The 25,253-nt window shown below is 40.9% G+C and overlaps 1 protein-coding gene across 3 annotated transcripts in view; it reads left to right on the top strand.

Moving 5' to 3' along the window:
• The first annotated feature begins 3,154 nt into the window (after nt 1-3,154).
• LOC115022053 (la-related protein 4B-like) overlaps nt 3,155-25,253 on the top strand; it is a 36,896-nt gene continuing 14,797 nt past the window's right edge. For 2 of the 3 annotated variants that reach the window (XM_029452863.1, XM_029452861.1), the window contains exons 1-6: nt 3,155-3,700; nt 6,616-6,749; nt 18,233-18,386; nt 20,866-21,048; nt 22,684-22,765; nt 24,711-24,847. In XM_029452863.1, coding sequence (XP_029308723.1) covers nt 6,669-6,749; nt 18,233-18,386; nt 20,866-21,048; nt 22,684-22,765; nt 24,711-24,847 — 637 coding nt within the window. In that variant the 5' untranslated portion in view covers nt 3,155-3,700; nt 6,616-6,668. The remainder of the gene's footprint in view (nt 3,701-6,615; nt 6,750-18,232; nt 18,387-20,865; nt 21,049-22,683; nt 22,766-24,710; nt 24,848-25,253) is intronic. The other variant, XM_029452862.1, reaches the window with a different exon arrangement.

Here is a 25,253-nt window from a genome sequence, read left to right as displayed (position 1 = left end):
TATTATAATAATAAATATTTAAGTAAAAGTCCATACCTTACAGCATCAAAAAATGTACTTAAAGTAGATCTACTCATTATGAAGAATATTAATCATTAGTGGATTTATTATTTGTCTATTTATAAATTAATGTGTTCATCACTTTAATGTTACAGCTGGTAAATATGGAATTAATGTAAATTACTCTATATGCTGCTGGGTGGTTTAAACTATAATGATATATCCTAATTTATTAGTTGATTTATATTTTGTATTGATAATATAAATTTACAAAGTAACTAAAGATGTCAAATAAATGTAGGGAGTAGTGGAGTAAAAAGTACAATATTTGCCTCATAAAAGTAGCATAAAATGCATATAGGCGAGGGTTATTCTTACATTGTTGTTATCTGAAATGGGAAGTAGTTTTGCAGAAATTGGTTACATGGTGTGAAAGGTTTGGGAACCTCTGGCCTCGTGCACTATTTTCAGCGGCGGATTAATCCACATTTGGTGCTCGAGTCAGTTTTTGGTGCAGTTTGGCTCATTGATGTGTTTTTAATAGTTTTTGGACAACAACGGAGATATATAGCACAGTGGAATAACATATATCAGTCTTTTAAACACAGATAATACTTGTTATGAAACGTATTAGTAATTATCTGTTGTTTTAAATCATTTCATGGCGTTTGTTGACCGTAGGAAAAGTGTAGTAGAATATCAACCGGAAACAACTCTACTCCATATTTGTTGTGATCCGCGGAGACCAAGAAATAGGCCAATCAGCGGACGCCTGTGTCTTTAGGCCACACCCACTACCACCGATCACGAGTGGCTCCGCGAGCGCCCAATGCCGAACTCGACCAATCAGGACGCTCCGCTGTGAGCGCGAGGAGGGGCGGGAGCTCGAGCTCTGTGTGACAGCTCCGGGTTCAGTGCTGCACCAGAGAGAGGAAGCAGGAAGATGTCTCACTCTGCTGAATTCCTCTTTAACGCGAATAGTCCACAAATCACTCAATTGTTTACAATGTTTGGAAGATTAGAAATGTATTATGTTATAGATTACTAGTTACCCTGTTAAAAAATCAATAAGTAATGTAACTATTTGAATGATCAAATATTATTATTTCGTCAAAGTAATCCTAACACATTTGCTTACTTTCAAATGTTTTTAAACAAAAACATAAACTATTATATTCTCATATTCTACATAGAAACATTTTACCAACAATAATATCTTCAGATGTAACCCGTTTGTTATCTCCAACATTTTGATTAGTAGCCTACCTGTAATTTAATTATAGATTTTTATTCTCAGAAACTGTAACAGATTACAATTACATTTATTACGTAATTAATATACTGACCAACACTGAGTTTTTGTTACTTTAAAAATTAAGATTTCTGCATACGTTTTGTATAATATTTTCTAACTTCTTCCTATGTTTTATAGGAAGAAGATATTATTTTTGTTAAACCCAACTATAACACACTATAACACGCCCCTGGTCCAATTAGACGGCACAGCTGGTGTGTGTAACATGGTTCTAGTTATTTAGTTTTTCATACAGTTTCTGATATTGACAATAACCGTGATATTTAGGAAATGAAAACGTATAACATGTCTATAATACACATATGATAATATCCATCGCACCATACATTCGTGTATTTGTGTTTTTTGTCTACTTTTGTTCAGTTACAGTTACAAACTTTCTCTCCTCCATAAACTCTTATTTTGAGTGCAATCAATTTGCCAAAAATTCGTCAAAACACACAATAAACAAATGAATTTGACTGATAGAAAAAAATATCGTTTTCATGAATAATTTTGGCCATAATAATCGTGTAGTGATGAAAAGAGTTTTATAATTAACACCTTGTTCTGGAGGAGTTTCCTGAAGTCTGAACACAATAACCCTGATGATGTCCTTGGGTTTATCTCAGTTACCTGTACAAACTGCAGGTGTGGAGTTTGAAAGATGTGTGCATTTATTCTAAAAGGCAGGGAGAGTCTAATAAAAGATGCTCTCAAGTGTATGATTCAGGGTGTTTGTGGTGTGACACTAAACGCTGGAATACCTTTAAGTAAAGTATCCGAATACTTCTTGCACCACTATCCACAGAAAGTGACAAAGACGGTCCTGCATAGAGGACTGGAACCTGGAAAAATAATATATATAGTCCGTTATATAAACCAAAGGATCTCGTTGCGTGGCTTCACTTGGGAAACATCACTACAGGCTGCTTTTCCTCTTTATTATGTTTATTGTTCTGTTCTTATTGTTGTTTGCTTTGTATTGATTATTATTTTGTGCATGTCTACTGCAGTTGTTTTTAAATGTACTATAAAAATAAAGTTTGACTTGCCAAATTATGCACTTTCTATGAAGTTGAGCTCATCAAACTCCCTTTGCATATGCAAAGTTTGGTGAATAAATGGATTAAAACACTCATTACATTCTCAATTATAATCCTCATTTTGTCATTCTGTTGTCAGGTTTTGTGGGCCCCTGGGCACAGAGATGCAAAAGCTGTTTTAGAGTCTTTTTGTTAGTTATTTTTTGTCTATGGTCCGTTGTACATCTCTTTGTGGTCATTTTGAGTCTCTTTGTAGTTGCTTTATCTCTCTTTGTGTCTCTTTTTTTTAATGCAAAGATTATTTTGGGGGCTTTTCCTCTTTATTATATAGTACAGCCGAAGATAGACAGGAAAGGGGGGCAACAAAAGGCTGCAGAACGAATTTGAAACCAGGCAACTGCGTAAGGACTCGGCCTCAGTACTTTGCAGATGTTTTGCTTTATTTTGTAGTTGTTTTGGTCCCCTTTGTATTCTTTTTGTGTCTCTTTGCAGCTGGTTTGCATCTCTTTGTTGGTGTTGTGGTGACTTCGTATTCTTTATGTTTCCTTGTGCTCATGTTGAGTCAATGTTTGGTAACGTGTCTTCAGGTGTCACTGAAGATGAAAAACAACCTGTTCTTCAGGAACATGAAGTTTCTGAAGGCTCTAGTAAAGGCTAGTTTTAAAATAACCTTTTTGTTTTGTATATTGTTGTTTTGGACTGGCGGATGACTGGCCTCTTTTTGAGCGCATCAACAACACGGAGACGATCTTTGTGCTGCACACGAAAGGGAAAGGAAACGGCGACTTCTCCATTCCGACCCCCCCCCCTCCTCTCTCATCTTTAGCTGTACGGAGTGTTTGATCGATCGGAAGCTTTGAGACGAGTAACGTTTATTCCTCGGTTTCAGGATTTCTTGGCTGGTTTTGTGAGTCCCCCCCCCGTAGAGCCTGCTGTTGACCGTGAGGAGTTTGCTTCGCGTGAAATTATTCCCGGCGCCAGATTTATTATCGAGCCCGACTGCACAAAGTTGATAGGCAAGCTAGCTAGCTAGCCACCTAGCTAACTCTTAGCTAGCTCACTCGCTAACTAGCTTGCAGTGCTGGTCGGAGCAGGAACCCATTTTCGCAGACAGTTTTTTGGGGGGCGTCTTTTTTTGGCATTGCACTGCAACTGGTCGTGGCGTTACCCCTCGAAATCCGAAGACTATTTGCGGTGAGGTTTAGAGCGGTAAGCCGGTTGCTTCCTAGCTAGCGTGCTCGATATAGCCTGCTAGCTTAATACCCTGCGTATTTAGCCTATTCAAGGCCGCAGTCCAGCACCACCATCAGCTGCCACTACCAACATAGTATTTGCATTGCCGTGCAGTGAGAGTTGACAGGTGAGTAAATAAACTATTCTTTCAAACTTATTGTTCTGTCAAAGTGGAAATTAGAGGTATAAACACACGAGGACACAGTTATATCGCTGCACTGTGAAGTCCGGTTAAGTTAGCGTGCTTGCTAACTAAATATTAGCTTGTTTCAAAACGATGGGGGGGTTGGGGAATCCGCGAAATCACGCCGGAGGTCGCCATCTTTCATTGGATGCTGCTGCAAGCCAGCTACCTAGACATGGCTGCTACTTTCTAGCCCGAGTCAACTTTAAAAACATAACTGTATGGTGTGTTTACGGGTTGAAACGCCTCCCCCTTTGTTAATTTATTGACCAGTTTTAGCCCGTACTTCGCTCCCATGAAGCTTTATTTGCCTAGCGACGAAGGAGTGTCGCCGTGCATGGCCCTTGGCATGGGCATGGCATGTGAGCTGCAGCAGTCTTCCTCGGCTGTGTCAGCTACTAAATACGCCTGCATTGCGTCTTTAGTAGAAGTTGCAGTGCTCGCCTAGTAAAGTTGATGCAAACAAACGCACCATAAACGTGCGGTAGCCTGGTTTGGATGGAGATAAACACTGATTTAACCCCCACCCCCACCCCACAGGGACATGTAAGATGCCTGGTGACCATCCTCCACCAGCGGTAACCCACCCACTAAAAATAAACTCTGTTGTATTTTTCACCAACAGGCTTATTTGGGTTATAAATCAGCTCTTGTGATTATGCAGGGTGGAAACAAAGCAGAGGAAGGGGAGGACCGTGCACAGCGTGTGTTTTGGTTCAGGCCTTGTCTAGACGTTATGATTGACTCACTGCATATGTAGAGGAAATGACATGTACTGTGACAGGGTCAGTCTTTTTATAGGATTTATCAGGTCAAACTGCATTCTCAACGTTGCCTTGTGATCACCCTCTGCACCATATAACACATATCTCAAGATGTTGTCATTTACAGCACAGTTTGTTTGTGTTGTGAGGTAGATTGTGTGTTTGTGGAAGGTGTCGACTCGAATGTTTTACTGTTGTTGTTTCAGGATTAAAGGAGGAACAACTTGGTTTTAAGATGAATATTGTGCGTTTTGAAATTTCAAGGAAGCTATATCAAAAAGGCTTCATAATCACAGAGTCTAAGAGGATATCATCCACTCATGAAGTTAAAGATAACTAGTTTACACAGCTTATACATGACCGTAGAAGTATGTAGTTTACAAAACACAACCAAATGTTAGGATTTGCAGCTGAGTAGGATGTGTAAATCCAAGTTTAGATCAGAGGCCTCTTTTCAAAGAAAGATTTTGAATGACGCCCTTAAATATTACTGCAAAACCACAGAAATATATTTATTTAACATATCCCTTCAGTCTGATATTCACATGAATCGCTGTGCCATGGTGTGGCTGAAGGAAACGCACACAAAGGTCACGGAAGTTAAATGTACATGTCTGTTGGCAAACAGGTTTTAAGTCTACTGTTCAGAAAAGTCTGCCACACAACAGCTGTTTTGATAGATGACTGGTATGGCTGGAGAGATGCGTTTAGCCGCATTCATCACAGTGGCATGACACACACAAACATGCCATGTATGGGACTCAGTATGTGGATCAAAGGTCACCAGCTTTACAGCAATGCCATTCTTTTTCTGCTTTGTATGCAAACACAGCGAGTGCCCGTGTCAGAGACAGGCACCCGATTGTTGGGGGGGATTATCACTGCTTTACAAACAAATCCAACGGGACAGAAAGAAGGGGTTTCCAGTGATGGACTCGGTGGGGTCCTCCTGCTCACTTTTTCTGTCTAACTTTAAGGTCAGATATATTGCAAGTGATTAAACCAATCAGACTGCTGATACTCAAACTGCAGCCAAAAAAGATGCACGGGTGATGTTGGGAACTTGTCGCGCACTGATCCAAAAAATAGAAGCGTGCAGAAAAATAACACGAGTATATTAACTAACCGAGGCGTGGAGTTGATGGTCAGTTGTGCTGAAGCAATCAAATGTCTGATCGACAGAAAGTTAATGAAACTACATAACATTTTGATATCCAATTAAACAGCTTTTCCTAAATCTGCGACCTGCTGCAGGCTCCTCACTCGGGCTACAACTAGCAATTACTTTTGTTAGCGAATAGTGACTAATTATTTTAATCATTTGGTGTAAAATGTCAGAAAAGGGTGAAATAAACTCCCTTTACAAGCTTCCCGATCCCAGTTAACATCTTTAGATTGGTATTGGTATGCAATACATTACATTACAGTTAATTTAGCTGCACTTTAACATTTTATTGTATCAAAATGTCGACTGAGCAACAAGTATCTGATGTGCTCTGTAAATAAATGCAGAGTTTGTATTCAAGGCTTTTTTTTCATGTTCCTGTTCCATTGGTTTGAAACGTTGTCTTATTTTAGAAGTGATATGTAAGAGCTGCTAAACTGAATCTGGCATTACGCATTAATGTCGCCTCTTGAACTAAATGTATTCGTCACCTCTGTCAAGGTCTTAAGTTATTCGCTGGCCTAATGCCAGTGGAATTTGTGCTTCGATAAATCCCTCTGAGTCACGGTCAACATGGCAGTTAGGACTTTAAGAGATGCAACAATGCTTTTGCACTTGAAGATACATTTACAAAATGAATGTTGTGAGTTGATTTTGAATCCGCTCTACATTTGTCATGTGCTGACGTACACATTCAAAACATTTGTATCAAAAAGCACATGATGTGTAATAAGTTATCTCAGGAGTTGGTCTTGTTTTATCTCTGAAGTTCATCAGTCCTCGACAGGCTTTTTACAAAGTGACTATCGGACACTGCCCCCCCTGGCCTTTTCCGTCGTACACGTGTAACAACTGATATTATGCCACAGTTCTGTGATAAACATCCATTCTTGAATCTAACTTGTTTGTCCCCTCTGCCCCCCCTGTAGCTTACTTGGTGACACAGAGACTTCTCCCTGAGGAGCCAAGAAGCAGACGGCTCATGACTTCTGACCAGGACACGAAAGTTGTAGCTGAACCACAGGTGCAGCAAGTACAAGAGGCAAAAGAGAACTCTCATTTGGTGAGTTTTTACAGACACGGATGCATGTGTTTTACATATTGTCGTGCTTTTCCCACTGAATTATTATGCTTCGTGATACATTTGAGTAATTTCCAGTGACTATTAAAATCCCCAAAAGGTTCTGAAGTTTGTTTAGTTGTAGAAATGTGTATTATAACATATAACATATAGAATAAAGTCAAAATATAGTGAGGAATGAGACATGAGTCATGCTTAAGAATAATAATATAGTCAATTGTTTTCAAATCATGAACTAATTGGTAAATTAACAAATAATTGCTCAGCACCAGTAATTGTAGTTATTTGTTGGCATTAGTGTGGGCAACATGGATAAAACCCTTCATGGTATTTATACTTTTATATTTTGATACAAGACATTTTCTAATGAGAAACTATGAATAAAGTAACGAGACAGGTGTGTTTTTGGCTAATCCAACAAATTAAATTATTCTAAATTGATCATTTGTGACCACAAAGGCTTTGAAATGAATGAAAAGAACTAATCGTTCCAAAATTAAATATCTGACAAATAAAGATTAATACAATACAACCACACAACTGCTCAGACATTTGTAACGTTCCCCACAAATGTTCTTATTCGCCCAGAGGTATAGATATGTGTTAATATTCGTACGGTTCTCACAGTATCGCCCTGTATGCCATCACGCTGCACGACAGTTAAATCTGATGACTTTTAAGAATGATTTACAAAATCAGTATCGGTTGATGTTTGATCTGGTCCTGGGATTTAAGTCGACTTCATTGATGTTATTACATATTTGTCGTATCAACACTTCTTGTGCTTTTTGTAACCGGACGAGCAGCAGAGCTGAAAGTATCTTGTCAAGTCATTGTGTGTGTTTTATTGCAGCATCTGCTGGATGTATGGTTGTGTTGCATCAGTTTAAGGTTTTTCCAACAACAAATCATCCAATGTGGGTTGAGCTTGTTTACACAGACTTGCAGTGGATTACTTGCATTGCATTAAGACGTGCAGCTGACGCTCGTACAGGACTAAATTAGAAGTTAAAACAGTGATATGGACTTCGAAGTTTAACTATAAACTTGTATCTTGTGTGGATGTCAACTTATAGTAATAATTAACTTGTATAGTAGTTTGTTTTTGTCTTGGGAAACTTGAATCGAGTCATGTGACGTTTCTTCTATTTAAAGAGGACTTTTGTTTATGTTTTGCATCTTACATCTGTAGCATTTAGCTGGTGGTGGAGGGATGTCAAGCAAGGGAAACATTAGAGAAAGTTTCAGTTCCTACATCCTCAGAATGATATGCATCCAAAAGTGTCGCCCAATGTGACTGCAGTTGGTTTGAATTCAAAGCAAAAGAACATTTTTGTGGCTGGAGTCTCATACTTTTACTACATCTTTAGGAAAAAGTACTCCAAGTCATAGCCAGTACCCTTTCGAACTGGCTCATTGATGAGGAGAGCTTCCGCTCGCTCTGGACTGGCGTTGATTTCCCACCCCGATTATGTATAATGAAGAAGTGCTTTGAAAAGAAACATGAAGCAGAGGAAAAAGAACTCTTGTAACTAAATAACTATGACCTGTTTTTATTTCTCTCTTTTCATGGGCCTGTAATGGCCCTATTTATCACGGCGTGACATTATGTTCCTGTTTGGAGCTTGAAAACAGAGCGGTGCCGTAGAGTAGAGGGCGAGATGTAGATCTCAGGCCTTCGTGGGATGTGACGGCACGACATGATGCTCTATTTACTACGTAGTGTTGTCACAATACTAGAATTTCTAACTTCTAATACACACTTTAAAAATATCGATTTTCAATACCGAAGGGAAAACTTGACACAACATTGAGGGCATGCATTTTCTTTTCTTAATGATCAGGCGAGAAAGCAGACAAATGAGTCATGAAAACGTATTAATTCAGAGTCGATCGGCCTTTTATAGACGCCACCAATCAAACTATTTACAACAAATATCAGCTGATGTTGAACATCACAAAATATTCTAATTACAACAATTTAAAACCAGACAAGAAGCAAATCTTCACATTATTATTAATAACTTAACTATTCATAAATTATTAAAACTATTGTCCATTTCTTTCTGTAAATATACAAACTACTAACGGTTTCAGCACTTAAAGAGACTCGACAGCAACCGTGAGACGGACGCGTGAAAGAATCCTCTCGTGTTGATGTTGGTAAACTAACAACAACCAGTTACACTTCAGCTTCCAAAACACCCACTGCCGTTCCTCCTTTGTCTCCACCTTTTTATTTGTGTGTTTCCCTCTTAATACGGGGGCAGCTGCTGAACTTAATCCCAGGTTGTGATTAACTTCACGTGTGTGGAGGCCACAGAATGTTTTAGCCCACATGTTTGACTTTATTGACTTGTATGATGAGTGGACAAGTTGACAAAAACCTCCTTTGTGTTGTCCTATTTCACTAAACACAGTGGCACATTATTAGAATTGGGAGAATCTCAAGCGGCCGCTACGATCTGCAGGGCGAGGCGGTCTTGCTCGCTTGTCCTCCTGTTTATAGGTAATAAGTGAAGAAGCGTGTAACACAACAAACTTATCTCTCAAGTGAATCCAATTTTTCAAATGTGGAACTTGGGTTCAAGGGAGATATAAACTCAAGACTTGTAGCAAGTCAACATGTATAAGTCAAAATATATTATACCATTCACAACACTCGGATCGAACCGTGTGTTGAGTTGCATTGTGGGTAATGTAGGCACCAGGTCTTGACAAGCAAGAAGAATGCGTGGAATTAAAATGTCCATCTCTGGTTCCTCTGCATCGTTAACACATTTCTTAACTGTCCCCCGTGAGTTTGGAAATGTTGAAGGAGATGCTGAAGAGGTGGAAGTTATTTGTTGTTGCACGCTTTATGTTTTAAGATGTTCTACTGAATTACAGATTTGACTTTTATTGGAATAATAGGAGGCAATTTATTGAAACAATTCAGCCGTGTGCAGTTTGTGATTGTGGGAAGAGAAACGGTTTAAACTGGGTGTGAACAGACAACCACGACTGCTTTAGTTTGTTTGACTAAGGGTGTCTGAAATGTGCTTTTGTTAAGTGTTCTGCGCATAAACCACAGTAAATATCTTCCAATTTGATTCTGTGGCCTCAAGTCGTTACTGACTAGAACTGTGCAAAAAGTGAAGCATCTTTAATGTTAATCCATCTTCTCTGTGTGTGATGGATGCGTCTGGATTTATAAAAGGTCACCACGGGAGGCTGTGAATGAGACATTTTCCAATAGTTTGCATCATAGTAAGAAAGAGGAAACATCCAGAAGCATAACTATCATTTGTGTCGTTCTAAAGTTTCTTTTAGAAGGGTTGCATCGGGACCTGTGCTGAGCGGATCAAGTCTTTCATAAACATGTTCAGTCGGGTATTGTTTGTTTCTAGTCTGAAATGTCCAGAGTGCTACGACGTGCGTCTGTCAGGGGTTGAACACTTTCTTTTTGTTTGCCTCACATCTGCTGTCAGCCACATGCAAAAGAGGACTTAGTGTTGGATTACAACAAAGCAAGGTTAGTTAACCATCTCGACAGTAGAGTGTTTGGAGTAATGGGCCGTGCAACCAATCAGCAGCCTGTTTGATGGATAGCCGTTTGCTTTGATTTATCTTTTGGAGATACCTTTATGGTGGTAAATGTTTTTTTTAATTGACATTATCGATAGCTGTTTAACCCTCTACATCAAAAATCCCAGTTTCATCAATGTACTTCGTTCATAAACGTGCTTTGAAATCATATAAAAAGATGCTTATTAAGTGTGTTTCTTCTTTGTGGGTAAGTCTGCATCACCACAGACTCCTCAAATCATTTGCACAGGCTTTATAGGTTATGATTCTGCCATGGTGCTGCACAACCCTGCTGGTTTGATTGATGGCAGCACATGTGACACTTCAGCAAAGTGTGGCGGGGCTAAATTTGTTCACCAGGGAGGGATGTTGCACCAGCCTCCAGCCAAATACTGTAAATTCTGGCTGTGACGAGTAAACTTGCCTCCTCTACCAGCCACTTGACAAACTGTCGCTTAGATTTCTGGTTCTCTCCGAAGAAGAGACACGGCTTTGAGAGGAAAGTGCAGGTTCTAGATCAGGGGGGGGGGAACCTTTTTCCTATCAAGGGCCATTTTTTTTTTTTTTTACAACATCCTTCGAGGGCCGTACTAATTATTCAACTCATAACCTCTGCAACATTGTTTTAAGATGCAGCTCATTCATTTCACCTTTCTTTATGCTAAATGCAAAGAAGCAACTTTTGTATCCTGTATCTTCTGTTTTATCAGAAATCCTTTATTAGTCCCACAACGGGGACATTTATCTCGTCACAGCAAAAGGACACATGAAGTAAAAAGGCAGAACACAATAATTAAATAGAATAAAACATAATATAAGTACCAAGTGATGTAAATAAAGTGAGTATTGCACATGGCAGTGATAACTGCACAGCAGTGGTGGGACAGTGTGTTCTTGGTGTGGGGGTCTACCTCTCTATCTGTCCATGTTGTTATGTTCCGCTCTGTAGAGAGCTGCTTGTTGGGCCAAACTCCACCGAAGAGCGTTAACTTTATCCAAACACTCGTCCTCTCAGCTCGTGCAGTTCGACATGTTTCGTGCTGTAATGACGCTCGAGATTATTTTTAATCACCGCACAAACTAGGCACACTGGCCTTTAACTTCCACAGAGAAATCATCGTTCGTCCATTTCTCCTGGAAAGTACGACATTCCACATCCAGCTTTCTCTGTTTTACACTCGCCACGCTGCGTTCACTGACGTCAACGACAGTCTTGTTTAAAATTGAAGTTTTTTGACATGACGTGACCACGTAATGACACGTTCCGCTCGTGTTGTGTTCAAGGACCCTGACCATGGCCAGGAAAAACAGTCAATCGGCCGTTTAAAATATTGCCGTCTAGTTTTTTTTGCTAGTAGATTTTTTTTGCGTGTGTCCGTATACGGCCCGGAGGTTCCCCACCCCTGTTCTTGATCAATCCCTGTTTTGGTCGCAGTTTTGTTTCAGCCTCCAGTGCCTTTTTTAAGACCAGAGTTCATGATTCTTTGTGTTTTTAGAGGAAAAACTTGAACTTGGTCTTACCACTCTCTCGAGCAGTGATGGTAATTTACTGCTGCTTCACTACAGAGTCTATCACAAAGCCAGTACATGTCTTTATGTTTCCCCGATGGGTTTCAATCAACCTCTTCAAATAGGAAAGAATGTGGAACTAAGGAAACGGGTGAGAAGTAAGTGGATGGCCTTCAGGCTAAGAAATAGTTACTTTCCTGAGAGCTCCAAAATTAGGAAATGGAAAGAGCTCGCTGTCTTTTTTCCACTGTCATTTACACACGCGCAAGATTGGAAAGAAGATTGGCAGCGAAAAGGACGGGGCAAACTTCAGTGGGCTAATGCTTCAGGCTGTAGGTCTCAGTACAAGTCGGGATCAGTGGTGGGAAACCAAAATGCTGCTTCCAGGGTTGAATACACACAGACTCGGCTCAGGAGCCTTGACATCCTGAATCTTTTTTTATAAAGTCAGAACATGCACAAGAAGTCCCGGCTAACTTTTATAAATGCTCATGTTGTTTATTGACTTGTGTAGATTTATGATGTGATGGTTTCATGTAAGACAATATGTTCATGGACCGGGTTTATAATAAAATAAAACATAAAGTGCATAAAAACTCATCACTACGCTGAGTTAGTGGGAGCCCTGAGCTCGTGTCTCTGGGGATAACTTCTTCACCAACAGTGAAAGGTTTCTTCTCTTAGCGACACGGTTAGTCACTAAGTACGACGCTCTCCGTGCACTCATGTGTTGATGTGGTCCATCAGTAATTCTTTATGTCCTTCTTGTTCATGTTGTTTTCTTTAAAACAACTCCAACTCTTGTCTTTTAACGTCAGGTGCTGGTGAGGCCGTTCTGAAGGCTTCGTTGCCTCATGTGCGAGCCTGTATATTCTGCAGAGCGGCGCATGAGAATCACCTGTAGAGATAAACACGTATATTAAGTGACTCCTGATGTTGTCTTTTAAATGTCTCCTCGTTGGGTCTTTTCCCTTTTCAAAGCTCTTTAAAGACGTTTGTTTTCCACTCATTGTTGCTTGTGGGCTTAATGTTTTGAAGTAAAGTATCACATGAGAGACGAGCGTCTCGACATCTGTCAAGAGACACAGACGCACAGACAGATGTATCCGGTGATTTTTCAAAATAAAATATTTTTTTATTCAATCTTTCTGTGCGGCCCGGTACCAAATGACCCGGTACCGGTCCGTGCACCGGTGGTTGGGGACCACTGGTGTACAGTACCCACATATACATTATAGTTGCATATCACGATTCAGTAATTGTTCTGTAAATTAAATAAGTAAATTATTTAAAATGACCATTTTCTTTTATTTGCATCACACGAGACTGGAGTTGATGGAAGCTTGAAGGTTCCTGAGAACAATAACTTCAAGTGTTACATGTTTTACATTTATACTTTTACCTTTCAATTCAAAAAGCTGATAAAACACTGCACATGTCTGTTAATCATATAACAGAGTTCTCCCTGCTCTGTGTTGACAACGTCCCGCTCCTCCTGCACACATCATGTCGCCGTGTGCGGCAGCTGGATATACGCACATTTCCACCGGCGCACACTATATACCGTCGTATCGTCCAACCCTCCCTCAGAATTAGAATAGAAGAGCCTGTTGGGCTGCGCTCTCATTTCTGCACGACTGGAGAACACGATTAAAGTTGCATCATTAATTGTGTTTCGAAATATTAAAACCTTTTCATTTAATTAAGAGCACCTAATAGATCATAAGTGGAAATCGTTAATTAGGACATGACAGACTCATAATGGTGACATCGACATCATCGCAGATAAAAACAAACTAGATTTCTATAGGACTCTTAAGTTGGACCCAAATCAAAACAATCCATGTGGCGTATTCCACCTCATTCCTTATTCACACACACACACACACACACACACACACACACACACACACACACACACACACACCATATGCTTTGCACATATGTGTTATAAACGGAGCAGAAATTGAACATGACCCATTTATAGCCCTGCGTGTTAAATCAAATCAGTAACAGACAAAAGCTGGAAAGAAAAGAGGACCCCCCACTGGGCGCAGATCCTCATCTCGTTTGGCGACGTTACTGTAACAGCCGAGCCGCAGTTTAGTTAACGAGCATTTGCCAATATTAAAAAGCTTTGTTTGTGTATGAATGCATCTAGAATATGTGTTCTGTGAGATGCATGTGTAACTGTACATGTCTAAGTATTGTTCGTGTTAGCGACTACAACTTCCCACAGCAGATTAGTTTGATCCTTTTACTGCACAGATGGTGTGAAAGATCTGCAGAGTTGGAAGTCTAACTTTGTGCTCTGGGCTAGTTTTTATTTATTTATTTTAAATGTGTAGCATTTAGAGTCCGTGTCCGATGAAGTGCATCTCTGCAGACAGCAGAGGTCTTATAGTACGGCCTGGGGAATCAATATAGATCTATAATCACAGTATGAAAATAGTTGATTAATACAATAACTATTATATTAGACACAACTTGTAACACTTTAAAGCTAAAACAATGGATATTTTTAGATGTTTTAAATAGTGTTTAACAGCAAATAGCTTGGAAACATTCATGATGGCAACATTTTGTAAAGGGATGAAGTAATATCACAATATGATTCTACCAGAAGCTGTTCAGACTGAACAAGGCTCATATGAGAGATACATTATTTAAGTTCTGGAGCTGTGAGCGCTGCTTCTTCCCACATTATAGACGGGTCTTCATTTCTAATTCACTTTGCTGGATATTTGTTCATATTTCAGTATGAAGCCGTCTTCTTTTCTCATCTCTCCCGTTCGTGCTACATTTCTGTCCCTGCATTACGCTGTTAATACAAACTCGGCACTTCCTGTGTTTGTTTACATTTATAAGCCCTCCAACGTTTCAATGGATAGAATTACTTCATTTCCTAACGAGGCTTTTTATTGCATTTTCACAGAAGCCATTTTTGTCGTGCCATTGCAGGGTAAACACAAGTGTAATTAATAGCGTTAATTATGTGTCTGTTCCATTCAGATGTGCCAGTTCCCATGTGTTGTGCATGCTGCCTCACTGCAATGGCCGTGACACTAAATACAAAAGGATGAATTCATCATTTACACCTGTGTTTACTCTGCGATGACGCGTCAAAATCGCTGCTGGGAAAATAGGCTATTGTGACATTTGCATCAGCAGCGTGTTGTGGTTTATTCAGTGACTCGCATGTGTGCTTGTACGCTACTACAAACTACAGTCTGGCGGTGGCATTAACACACAAACACCCACAGGGACTGAAGCAGGACGATCACACCGTAGAGGAGTAATCCAGAACAACAAAGAGTTGGCGTCATTTATATCGTTGCGTTTATTGTAAGCGATGGAAATGTTCATTTTAGTTGACATGCACGTTATATGACGGGCACCGAGAGTTCGTCCACCCTTTGTTCCCCCGGCTTTTATTTGTGACGTTTCCGTCCTGCTGACTTTACTTTTAGTTGACGCAAGAACTGCAGCTGTTTCTCAAAGAGATCTGCTCAACATTTTGACAATGATGGAAGAAATATCCCGAGTTGTCGTTCGCTGCATCGATCTCACACAATCGGCAACGTTGAGTTAATTTTCCACCCTTTCGTTCATGGATGCAGATAAATAGCTTGTGATCTTTGTAGAAAGATGACCTCCCCATTTTGAATTCTGCTCGAGTGGAAAGTGTCGTCTATTTACATTAATGAATAAACAAATCTGTACAAAAGAAAGCTATTTCTGCGGTCTTTTAAAAGTTAGTTTATCACGACTAGCTTTGAAAAGCATCTCACAATAAATCTAATCACACATGTGTTTCTTTATCGACCTGTGATGTAGTTCGATAACTTTCCAGTGGACATTGTGTAGGTTTGAATGCTGTCTTGCGTTGAGAGAAATGTGTCACCTTGAACCACTTCTGTTGTCGAATGGTGCAGGAAATGATGCTCAGGACGAAGCATTTTACTAACAGTTGTGATGCATTTGAATCCTGATAGCTCAGCACTCATCTGGCCGGCTGTCTCCTTCAGCTCTGTAGTTGCCAGAGAGGGAAGATGTGCCTCAGGTCTGCAGACAGACCAAATTCAGCCGTTTTAGTTTTGTCCCCTGAAGGACTGTGTCTGCTGTGTTTGTCTTTCTGTCTGCTGCAAGCTCACCGCCATCAGACGGGCAAACCAATAAACCCAGCGCTGCAGCGTCTGCCCTCCGATGACACCGACAATAACTCGTCTCTGTCTGCGGTTCATGATAAATCACATCGCTTCTCATCTCCTCCCAAAATACACCCTCAATCAGGGGGGCAGATAACCTTATCCTCCTCTGAACGAAGGGAACATTTAAAAATGTTGAAAGGTCAAGCGAGCCCAAAACATACACATCCGGTGATGTCAGCAACAGTTTCTATGGCAGCCAGCTCGGACAGGAGGGGGAGTTTTTCATTAGTGCAGGCTGGATTATTATCAGAGGGCGGGAGTGTGTGTATGTCTGGTCCGACACATCCCAAATTATCTCGTAGTGCAGCGTTTGTGAAATACGACCCAGGAACAATGTCTTCTGCTGCTCATCTTATCTCCTTAACTCTTTTTGTTTCTGTGACTAATTCTATATTTAGCTTGCTGCTTCTTGAATAGGAAGCAGGTTTCCCAGCCTTTCTTTTGCCTCAGCGACTCTGCTCGTTAGCAGAACAATCTATTAAAACCAAGACTCAAGAGGGCTGATTGTAATTTGAGCGATGCCTCTGGGTTGATTTAGCACATGGATCACTGGGGCGGGTTTTGTTTGAGCTCAGGTGTGCAACTCAACGCTGCCTGTGCAGCTCCAGTATTTTTGTCGGAGAATGACTCAGTGCAACAGCGCCAAAACAAAAGCGGAGACTGCTGCTCCACAGGAGCAAGACAGCCAGTCAGCTTCTGCAACGTCAGCCGAGCCCACCGGGGCAGCGGGTCATCAGATTTGTTGAACCAACCCAGCAGCTCGAATCAGAGGGGCCAGACAGAGCGTGGCAGTGCCTGTGATTTGACGGGGATGACTTAGATAGGTGCGGTGGTGGCAGCTTCTCTTGAAGGAGCCTGGCTGATGCTCCCTCTGCATGCCTGTGGAGATACTTAGACTCTGTTTAAGTGTGGTAATCATGGATTGGATGCAGTGGAGCCTTATTTCACCACCGTCGGGAAGCGCCTGGCCCGTTATGCCGCAGGACTTCAATGAAACGCTGGCTCTGACTACGGCTCTGGGTTACAGTCTGTTAGCCTGTGAGACATGTATGCTGAACTGTTGCTTTGATCCTGTGAGTATGTCCAGCAGGGCTTCATGGGCCTGCTCCCTGTCGGTTTGTACCAGCGTCCCTGCGGTTTGATGCAGATTTTGTCAAATGTTGGTCTGAGGAGTCTTCAGCCGATGAGGCGCTCGTACCACATGATCGACGAGCGCCTGTTAAAGGATTTCTGTTGCTCAAGTCAGAAAATTCATTAGAATTGTGGACATTTCTGTGGACTTGTTTCTCTCTTGTTTTGCATGCTCCTAAATTATCTAAATAACTTTTGTAATTTCAATTTTATATCCAGAGACTACAGATGAACTCTTTACAGCCATGTTTATCAATGTGCACTATCCCTGTTTAACCAATGAATTATTAGGCAAACACAATTAAAGTCGTATCTATTAGCATAATCTTTAGGCAAAATAACTCTCTTGTGCAAAGATTCTTTCAAAATGAAAAAGTAATTTCTTCTGTTTGACAGTTCAGCAGAGAGGAAATGACTTACGGGGTCGATTTAAACTTTCAGTTTTGTTTTAGAAGATGTTGCAATAGGCTAATGGTTTTCCTGACGATGCTGCCTGTAGCAAAACCTTAATGCAGGTGTAGTGCTGCGAGATGTTCTTACATAATAATAATAATAATAATAATAATAATAATAATAATAATAATAATAAAAAGCCAGCGTCCGGTTTCTTGGCTCGAAGTTCTTCCGGGCTATATCGTCAAATAAGCAAATACGACTTGTAAGCACAGCGTTGTGTATGTGATGTGTAAAGCACCGTACTTCAGTTCTTTCTGCTCGCGTGGTGAACTGAACTAAAATTGCGGATAAAATGTATTTTAAAAACAAAATGAGGAAAATCTATATGACTCGGAAAGTAACTTAATTCTTACTGACAAAATGTAAAAGGGTTTTAGACGACAGAATATCTTGTTATTTGTCATAACAATGTTTTGAAGTCATGGATCCTTCTGCCCCAGGATGAGTACAGAACTGTTAGAGTAACATTTGTGATTTAAATCATTTTGTTTTCTGTATCGTTGCCTTGTTGCTAGCAGAGCTCGTTTATTTTCGTAGGTTTGCATTCGCTCACATCGACATGTCTGACCAAACTGTGTGTTCTGTTCACAGGAATCCGCCAAGGTTTCAGACCTCAACCCCAATGCGAAAGCATGGGCCAACCACATGTTTAGCCTGGACCCCAGCGGGAGTGCCGACACCACAACTGCTGCCCTGCAGCCATGGAAGGAAGCCTGCGATAGTTCGGCCGACCCCGGCCCAGAAGGTCAGCCAACGATTTGAGATGCAAAATATGTTGAACGCGTCTATACTTAGCATCTGCTTTTTGGCCATTGTAGCAAATTAAACTAAATATAATTGCACTGCATTTGCAATGTTGGCACTGTACACACACACACACACACACACACACACACACACACACACACACACACACACACACACACACACACACACACACACACACACACACACACACACCCCGCACATTATTACAGAAACATGCGATGACGCTGCCTGCAGTTTTTGTCCGTGTGCCAATGGGCGTACTTTTCCACGCCCGGCGGAGTTATGTGTGCAATATGTTCGTATTTTGTCGACATATTAAGAACCTAAAAATATAAAGTTGTTATCTACCGACGATCCCCGCAGACCTCCGTCTGGTGGGCAGCACAGTCCTTCTGGGCTAAATAACAAAGCTAACAGCTAGCTTACGTTAACAGAGCGAGGTTCCATTGAGTTGCATTATGATGCCTTCAGGCTCTATTCAGTAAAAATGAGTATTGAATGAAGGTACATTATAACGTTATCATGATGGGTTCAAATGTCATCTTGTAAAATGTAGTGTTTGGTGAGAAAGAATAATAGTAATACAATTGTTTGAAGGAGATGTTTTCACAGCAATATAAAATATATATTAGAGGGAATGTTTGTTAACTTCATTACAAAAACTTAGTATGCAAACATAATAAAGGAGTATGTTAAAGTGGGCTCTATTATTATTATTATTATTATTATTATTATTATTATTATTATTATTATTAGCAAGCTCCTTTTTTGTAAAATAATTTGTGAACTACTTGTTTTTATTTAAAAATAAATAGAATTAATGGAACATTATTTAACATTTTTGTATAAATAATCAAATAAATATTTTTTCAGGCGTTTTTATTTAATATAATAATAATAATAATAATAATAATAATAATTATGGTTCAAGATGATGGAAACCCCTGACTTCAACACTGCGGGTAGTTAATCTTTCTTTTGCATTTTAAAACACTTAAACAGAAGAGATGGGTCATGTGACGTTCAAGTGTTGGAATGCAGCCTTTTTACTGCTCACCTGCCAACATGTATAGTTCAATACATCAGTAATAATCCAAATGGCCACCAGTAATGTGGGCTTTTTAGAGCGACATTTGTGCTCGACTCACAAACCCGTGTTTTACTTGGCAGCTCGGTCCATTCTTGTCACTTCTCTCGTCACGCCGAGACTCCTCTTAAATCATTCATACTCAATTTAGTGTGAGCTATGAATATTCCAACCGCAGTCACCGGTCCCTCCGCACAAATGACCGTAATCACTCACTTTAATGTGCCCGGCCAAGTATAGCCAATGCAGAGGCAACAAGGGTATGGTGGAGAAACAGAAATGATTGATTAGTCTGTGTTTGGATCTGATTGACGTACCGGTCTATTTCATCTCCGACGTCTGCGAGGAGGAACAAGTTCATAGCGTAAGACTGTAGACTTAATATAGTCTTCATGTAGCGGCCATCTTGGCCACATGTCAGGCAAAGATGGCAGAAAATGATCAGATTTCTTTCGTTTCTCTGTTTTTATAACGTATTAAAGTGAATATCTGTTGGTTTTGGACTGAAAAAGTGAAACCTCATCAGCCGGGACTTTAAAACGTCAGAAAATAATGAAAAATGTCCAAACGAGTTGGAAAAGAATCGTTGGTTGTCCGCCGTGTTCTCCCTCAACCAGGAGGGACACAATGACAATCACTGGTGTTTAGATCAACACCTGGAGGCTCTGTGGGCTCGATGACACGCACGAAGTTCAGGAAAGGAAACTTCTTTTCCTGGGAAACGTTGACGAGCCTAGAAAAAGTGAATCCATTGGGGGAGATGTTTATTTAATTGGACAGTGTTCACTATTATTTGATATGTTATGAGGAACAACTTTAGAGCTGTGATCTCATCTGCTGTTAATTTAATAAGATGTTTATTCTGCAGCACTAACCACCTGATCGTGTCGTACTCGCCGCTCTGATTCCCTTCTCTAAGAACAGTTTTCATTTACAAATCATTAAAAGTAACTTTCACGTTGCTGTTTTCACAGCTGCGAGGTGTGAAACTCCCTCGCAGTTAAAGCCGTGGAGCGGAGGAGACAAGTTCTTCCTTCATGCTGGACTTTGAATGTGAAAAATGTAATTTCATTAAGTGACATTAACTGAAGCTTAATGGTGATTAAAAGGTTACAATTGGAAAGTGTTAGAGGTCAGAGCACCTTGTTAACGGTTTTGTATTGGTTTTATTCTAGCTTTATTTATTAGTGCTTCTGAATTTAGAATTTGAGCTGTTGGATTAAATCCAAACGTTTGTTTATTTGTTCTGACCCGTCTATTGTTTTGAGATGCTCACATTATTTGAATACCGTTTTAATGATAGACGAGATCTTTGTGGGCACTTTCCTCCCCTAACATCTTCTAATAATGATTATCCCCCCCCCCCCAGGCTATGAAACCAGTGAAGACAAGGCTTTCAAGGAGCCCCTACTAACCGACCCAGATGAGCCTCCACCGGTGCCAGTGATGCTGGCCGAGCCGGCCCCCGTGGCACCCGTGGCCCCCGTCACCCTGGAGTGCTCCGAGCCAGCGTACACGGAATACCCCGAGCCTGGGCAACCAGGGCGCACAGGTGGGCTGGTTAGTGATTGGCTGTTTGTCAGAGCAGGCTGTGGTTGCAGATTAGTGGCGTGTTATCCACGCGTCTACAAGGCCTGGAGACCCCGTACAAATCCCAACAGTCAGTCAATAACGCTGACGCTGTAAAGGGAGTGAACCAGCTGAAGGGCCACAGGGGCCCGTTGTGGATCTCAAGCTTTCAACATGTGGCTCTGATCCTTTCAAACATCTACAAGAGTGGTGACGAACGTGGTTTCAGGAGGTCGTTAAGTACGGCACAGATACGAGGCGTGATCTCCAGTGTTATTTATACTATTTTAATTCTGCTATTTTATATTATTTATAACGGTGCTTCAGACTCATTACTTCTACACTGTGATTATTGTTCTGTAAATGATCTTATGCTATCTGTACTAAGTTTTATGTTTCTGCTGTGAAGCACTTTGAGCTGCACTTCTTGTATGAAAGGTGCTCTACAAATAAAGTTATTATTATTATTAATAACAGTCGATCGTTATAAAAAGAAATCTGCAACTATTTTGATGATCAATTAATTGTTGAACTTATTTCTTTCTTTTCTCTGTTTTTATAACATTAAAGTGAAAATCTGTTGTTTTTGGACTGAACAAGTAAAACATTTAAATAATCAGCCGGGACTTTAAAATGAGTTAAACAAGTTAGAAAAGAGCCGTTGGTTGCCGCCGTGTTCTCCCTCGACCAGGAGGGACACACTGACAATGACTGGTGTTTAGATCAACACCTGGAGGCTCTGTGGCCTCGATGACACGCCGTTCAAACCAATCATATAGTTTCAGTCAAACAAACAAAGGACATTTGTTTCCTGTGTTTATATGTGGCTGCTGGAAAAACAAAATCTGATTTAAAACTTTTATTAATTAATTAAAAGTTTGTGCTTTTTAGTTACCAAAGTGCTCTTAACCGTATCCCCACGTTGTGGTCGGCACATTCAGTGACTCATCAGAGCGGTGACACGAGCACATTGTCTCTTTATTTTCTTGGAGATTGTAATAAAATAGCATCATGTTGTTAAACGCTGTGCTCAGGTAGCAGAATGTGTTGACTGGAGGCTTAGTCTTTTCATGTTTTATTTATCGCAGCATTAAAGTTTAATTGACTCGTACGAGACACGATCTATGACGAGACTTTTATCTCTCAATGCAACGACACCGAAGCTGAACGGAGGAGATATTATAAAACTTTGTGCACGTCTCAGGCCGCTCCACTACGTGATCATCTGCAGATTAACCTGAGCTCTGATTGTCCTGTGTAGGCAAATGAATAGAGACGGATGCACGTGTGCATCTGAGGCAGGAAGTTGTGCTTTAAAATACAAAAGATGGCTGAATGAATGAGTTTTTATCCAATCGTTAAGCCTCATGGTTGATTTCCAGCGTTGTTTCTCAGTCATTATACTTTCTGGATTAATTCTCAGTCGAAGGCGGTTAAGTGAGAAATCACATGCTGCATGTCCTGTGAAATGTTCTGCATCTCTTCAGCACCCATATCCTGCTTTAAATCCAGTCGTCTTTTCAAGCCTTACTGGTTTGGATGTTTTTCTCCCAGGGTCAGGAATCAGTTAAATTGCCCTTTTTTTTAATTTACAAAAACATTTCCCCCCGTGTGTCAGCAGGCAGCGAGCCCCAGCAAGAGAGTCCCCAGGAGGGCTTGAGGGAGCACCTGAAGAAGACCCTGGAGTTCTGTCTTTCCAGGTGAGTCCTCGATATCTACATCAGTCAGGTCCCGGCTGAATAAGACTGGGGGGTAGCTTACACAGAGGTTTCAGCATGTCGAGACTCAAATGTCTGTAGTCATTGTGTATAATTAGGTTGTACTTTCCTTGTCGAATGGTCAGAAACTCTGGGGTGATGTAAGCGTTCTCGCTACAATGCGACACAGGAAGGAAGGCGGAATCTGCGGCTCAACCTCAAACTGTTCAGGAATTCCTTTAATGGCCAAACATGCGCAAATCTCAAACTCCAGCCACTTCTCCCACTTCTCTCGCTGCTGTTTCGCCTGTTAATGAAAGCTCTTAAGTGACCACTGAAGAGGAGAATGGCTCTAGTGGATGACTCAGTGGTTCTTATGCCTCCTGAAGTACTGTGGATCATCCCGCTGTGTTAGAAGACAACATGTGGGCTTCATCTCGAGGGTTAAACTTGTGACATCTTCCCGCCTCTGTGTGGACGTATTCACACAGCGCTCACATGCGATCACGACCACCTACGCAGATACCCGGCGCACGTCTGGATTCATAACAGTGAAGTTAAAACGCTCCTCAAATATACATCTCCATTTCCTTTCCAGTGACGGGGTTGATGTTCCTCTGGGGGAAGTCCTGCTCCTGTTTGGATTCAGTTCCTCTTTCATCAGCGGGACACGATTGTCTCAGTTTGACTTTTTCTCTTATTAATACAACAAATAACATCAGATATCCAAACGTGTAACAACTATAATAAACTATAAAGCTTTACATTTGAACTTATTGAAATAAATCCTAAATGTGTCAGTGAGTTTGAATAGTTGTGTATTCGAGAACCCGGCGGACGTTCAGGACACGATGTGGGATGTTTGTAAGTTTAAGACTTTAGTCAGCAATGCAAATAAACTCTGGATAATGTGTTCTGTTGCATTTGGGAATCCAGCACATTGTTTTTGTTCTGCTGAAGGTTTCCCCCCTCCCTCTGTGGGCGTCGGGCGTGGCCTGAATGAAAGCTTCATTTCATTGTGTTGTGGCCTCGTCGTGGTTCAGCTGCTGGTTTGCAGGAAATCAAAGCCTCACAAAGTTTTAGTTTCTTCTTCTCTTCATCAACTTTAAACAAGTCATCAAGTTGAGATCACCGTACCGGCAGCGTCTCCAAAATCACAAAAACGACTTGCAAAATGACAATAAAGGGGAGACGAAGGTCAGGAGGAGAAACCAGAAGTGTCGGGTTATGAAATACTAGATGAGAAAATATGTGCAGAAAGTGAAACCAGACGTACCTACATAACATTCAAAGTAGTGTTGATTTAGTCGTATTCAGTCGACCGCTTCCTGTTTTCTTTAGTCGAGTTTTAGTTCAGTCTGGACATTTTACTCTTTGTCAAAGAAAACGTTAACTGTACGTTTTTAATCAACTGTTTACAGTTTTGTCTTTTGTTTTATCGGAGGATTAAACTGAACATTTCAGTGAATCTAGTCGAGACAAAACCAATAATTAAGACATCTTAGTGAAACTTATTTCACAATATTTAAATGTTATCTGATGAAAAATACACACGGGAAGAATGCAGCTTTGCATCGTCGACCGCCTCAACAGCAAACTTTATGCGTTGTAATAATAAGATGAGGTGTTAGTCTCCCAACACTGCTGCATGCGCGATAAATAAAAAGGGTTGTGACAAACATTTTGTTAATGAATGTAAGAAAAGAGAAAAGCACTTTGCTGCTTTACTAATGCAACTGTGAGCTAAGTGTGCAGCAGACTGCCGTGTCTGAGGGCTCCACACGCCGCTTCACGTTCATCTCTTATCTTTTGTTTCCTAAACAAAGCTGCTCATTAGATGCAGAGTGCAGTTTGATGGGATGCCTCTCTGTCGGTGGTATCGGGAGTGAATAAACGTGCAGTTGGGGAACGTGCTGTCTGAGCTCACCACCTCTCCTTTGTCTCTCAGGGAGAATCTGGCCAGTGACATGTACCTCATCTCCCAGATGGACAGCGACCAATACGTGCCAATTGTGACGGTGGCCAACCTGGACCACGTGAAGAAGCTCAGCACCGACGTGGAGCTGATCGTGGACATTTTGCGATGTGAGTGAAGTTGCCTTGTTATCCACTTTGTGATTTTACTCGCCGACTATAATCTTGGGGGTGAAGCAGCAGTTTAATGATGATTGCGTGCCTGCTCTGGAGGCTGTGAGACGAGACACATTTACCAGGCACGTCAGCATGTGGTCCGAGTTGATTTCCCAGGAGAGGCTGTTAAAGTGCATTCAGCAGAGTCTTACCTGCTTGTGTTTGATTTATACACACATTTAATTTACGACTTAAAATAATCCTGTCTGGCTTGAAGATGCTCATTTTATGGCTGTCTCAAGATTCTATGTGTGAAATTGAGATGAGATCCTGCGAACACACTAGTGTGTGTGTGTGTGTGTGTGTGTGTGTGTGTGTGTGTGTGTGTGTGTGTGTGTGTGTGTGTGTGTGTGTGTGTGTG

Source organism: Cottoperca gobio, chromosome 17 (assembly GCF_900634415.1).
Source record: "Cottoperca gobio chromosome 17, fCotGob3.1, whole genome shotgun sequence".
Classification (NCBI taxonomy): domain Eukaryota; kingdom Metazoa; phylum Chordata; class Actinopteri; order Perciformes; family Bovichtidae; genus Cottoperca; species Cottoperca gobio.
This window is presented reverse-complemented; position numbering and strand designations above follow the sequence as displayed.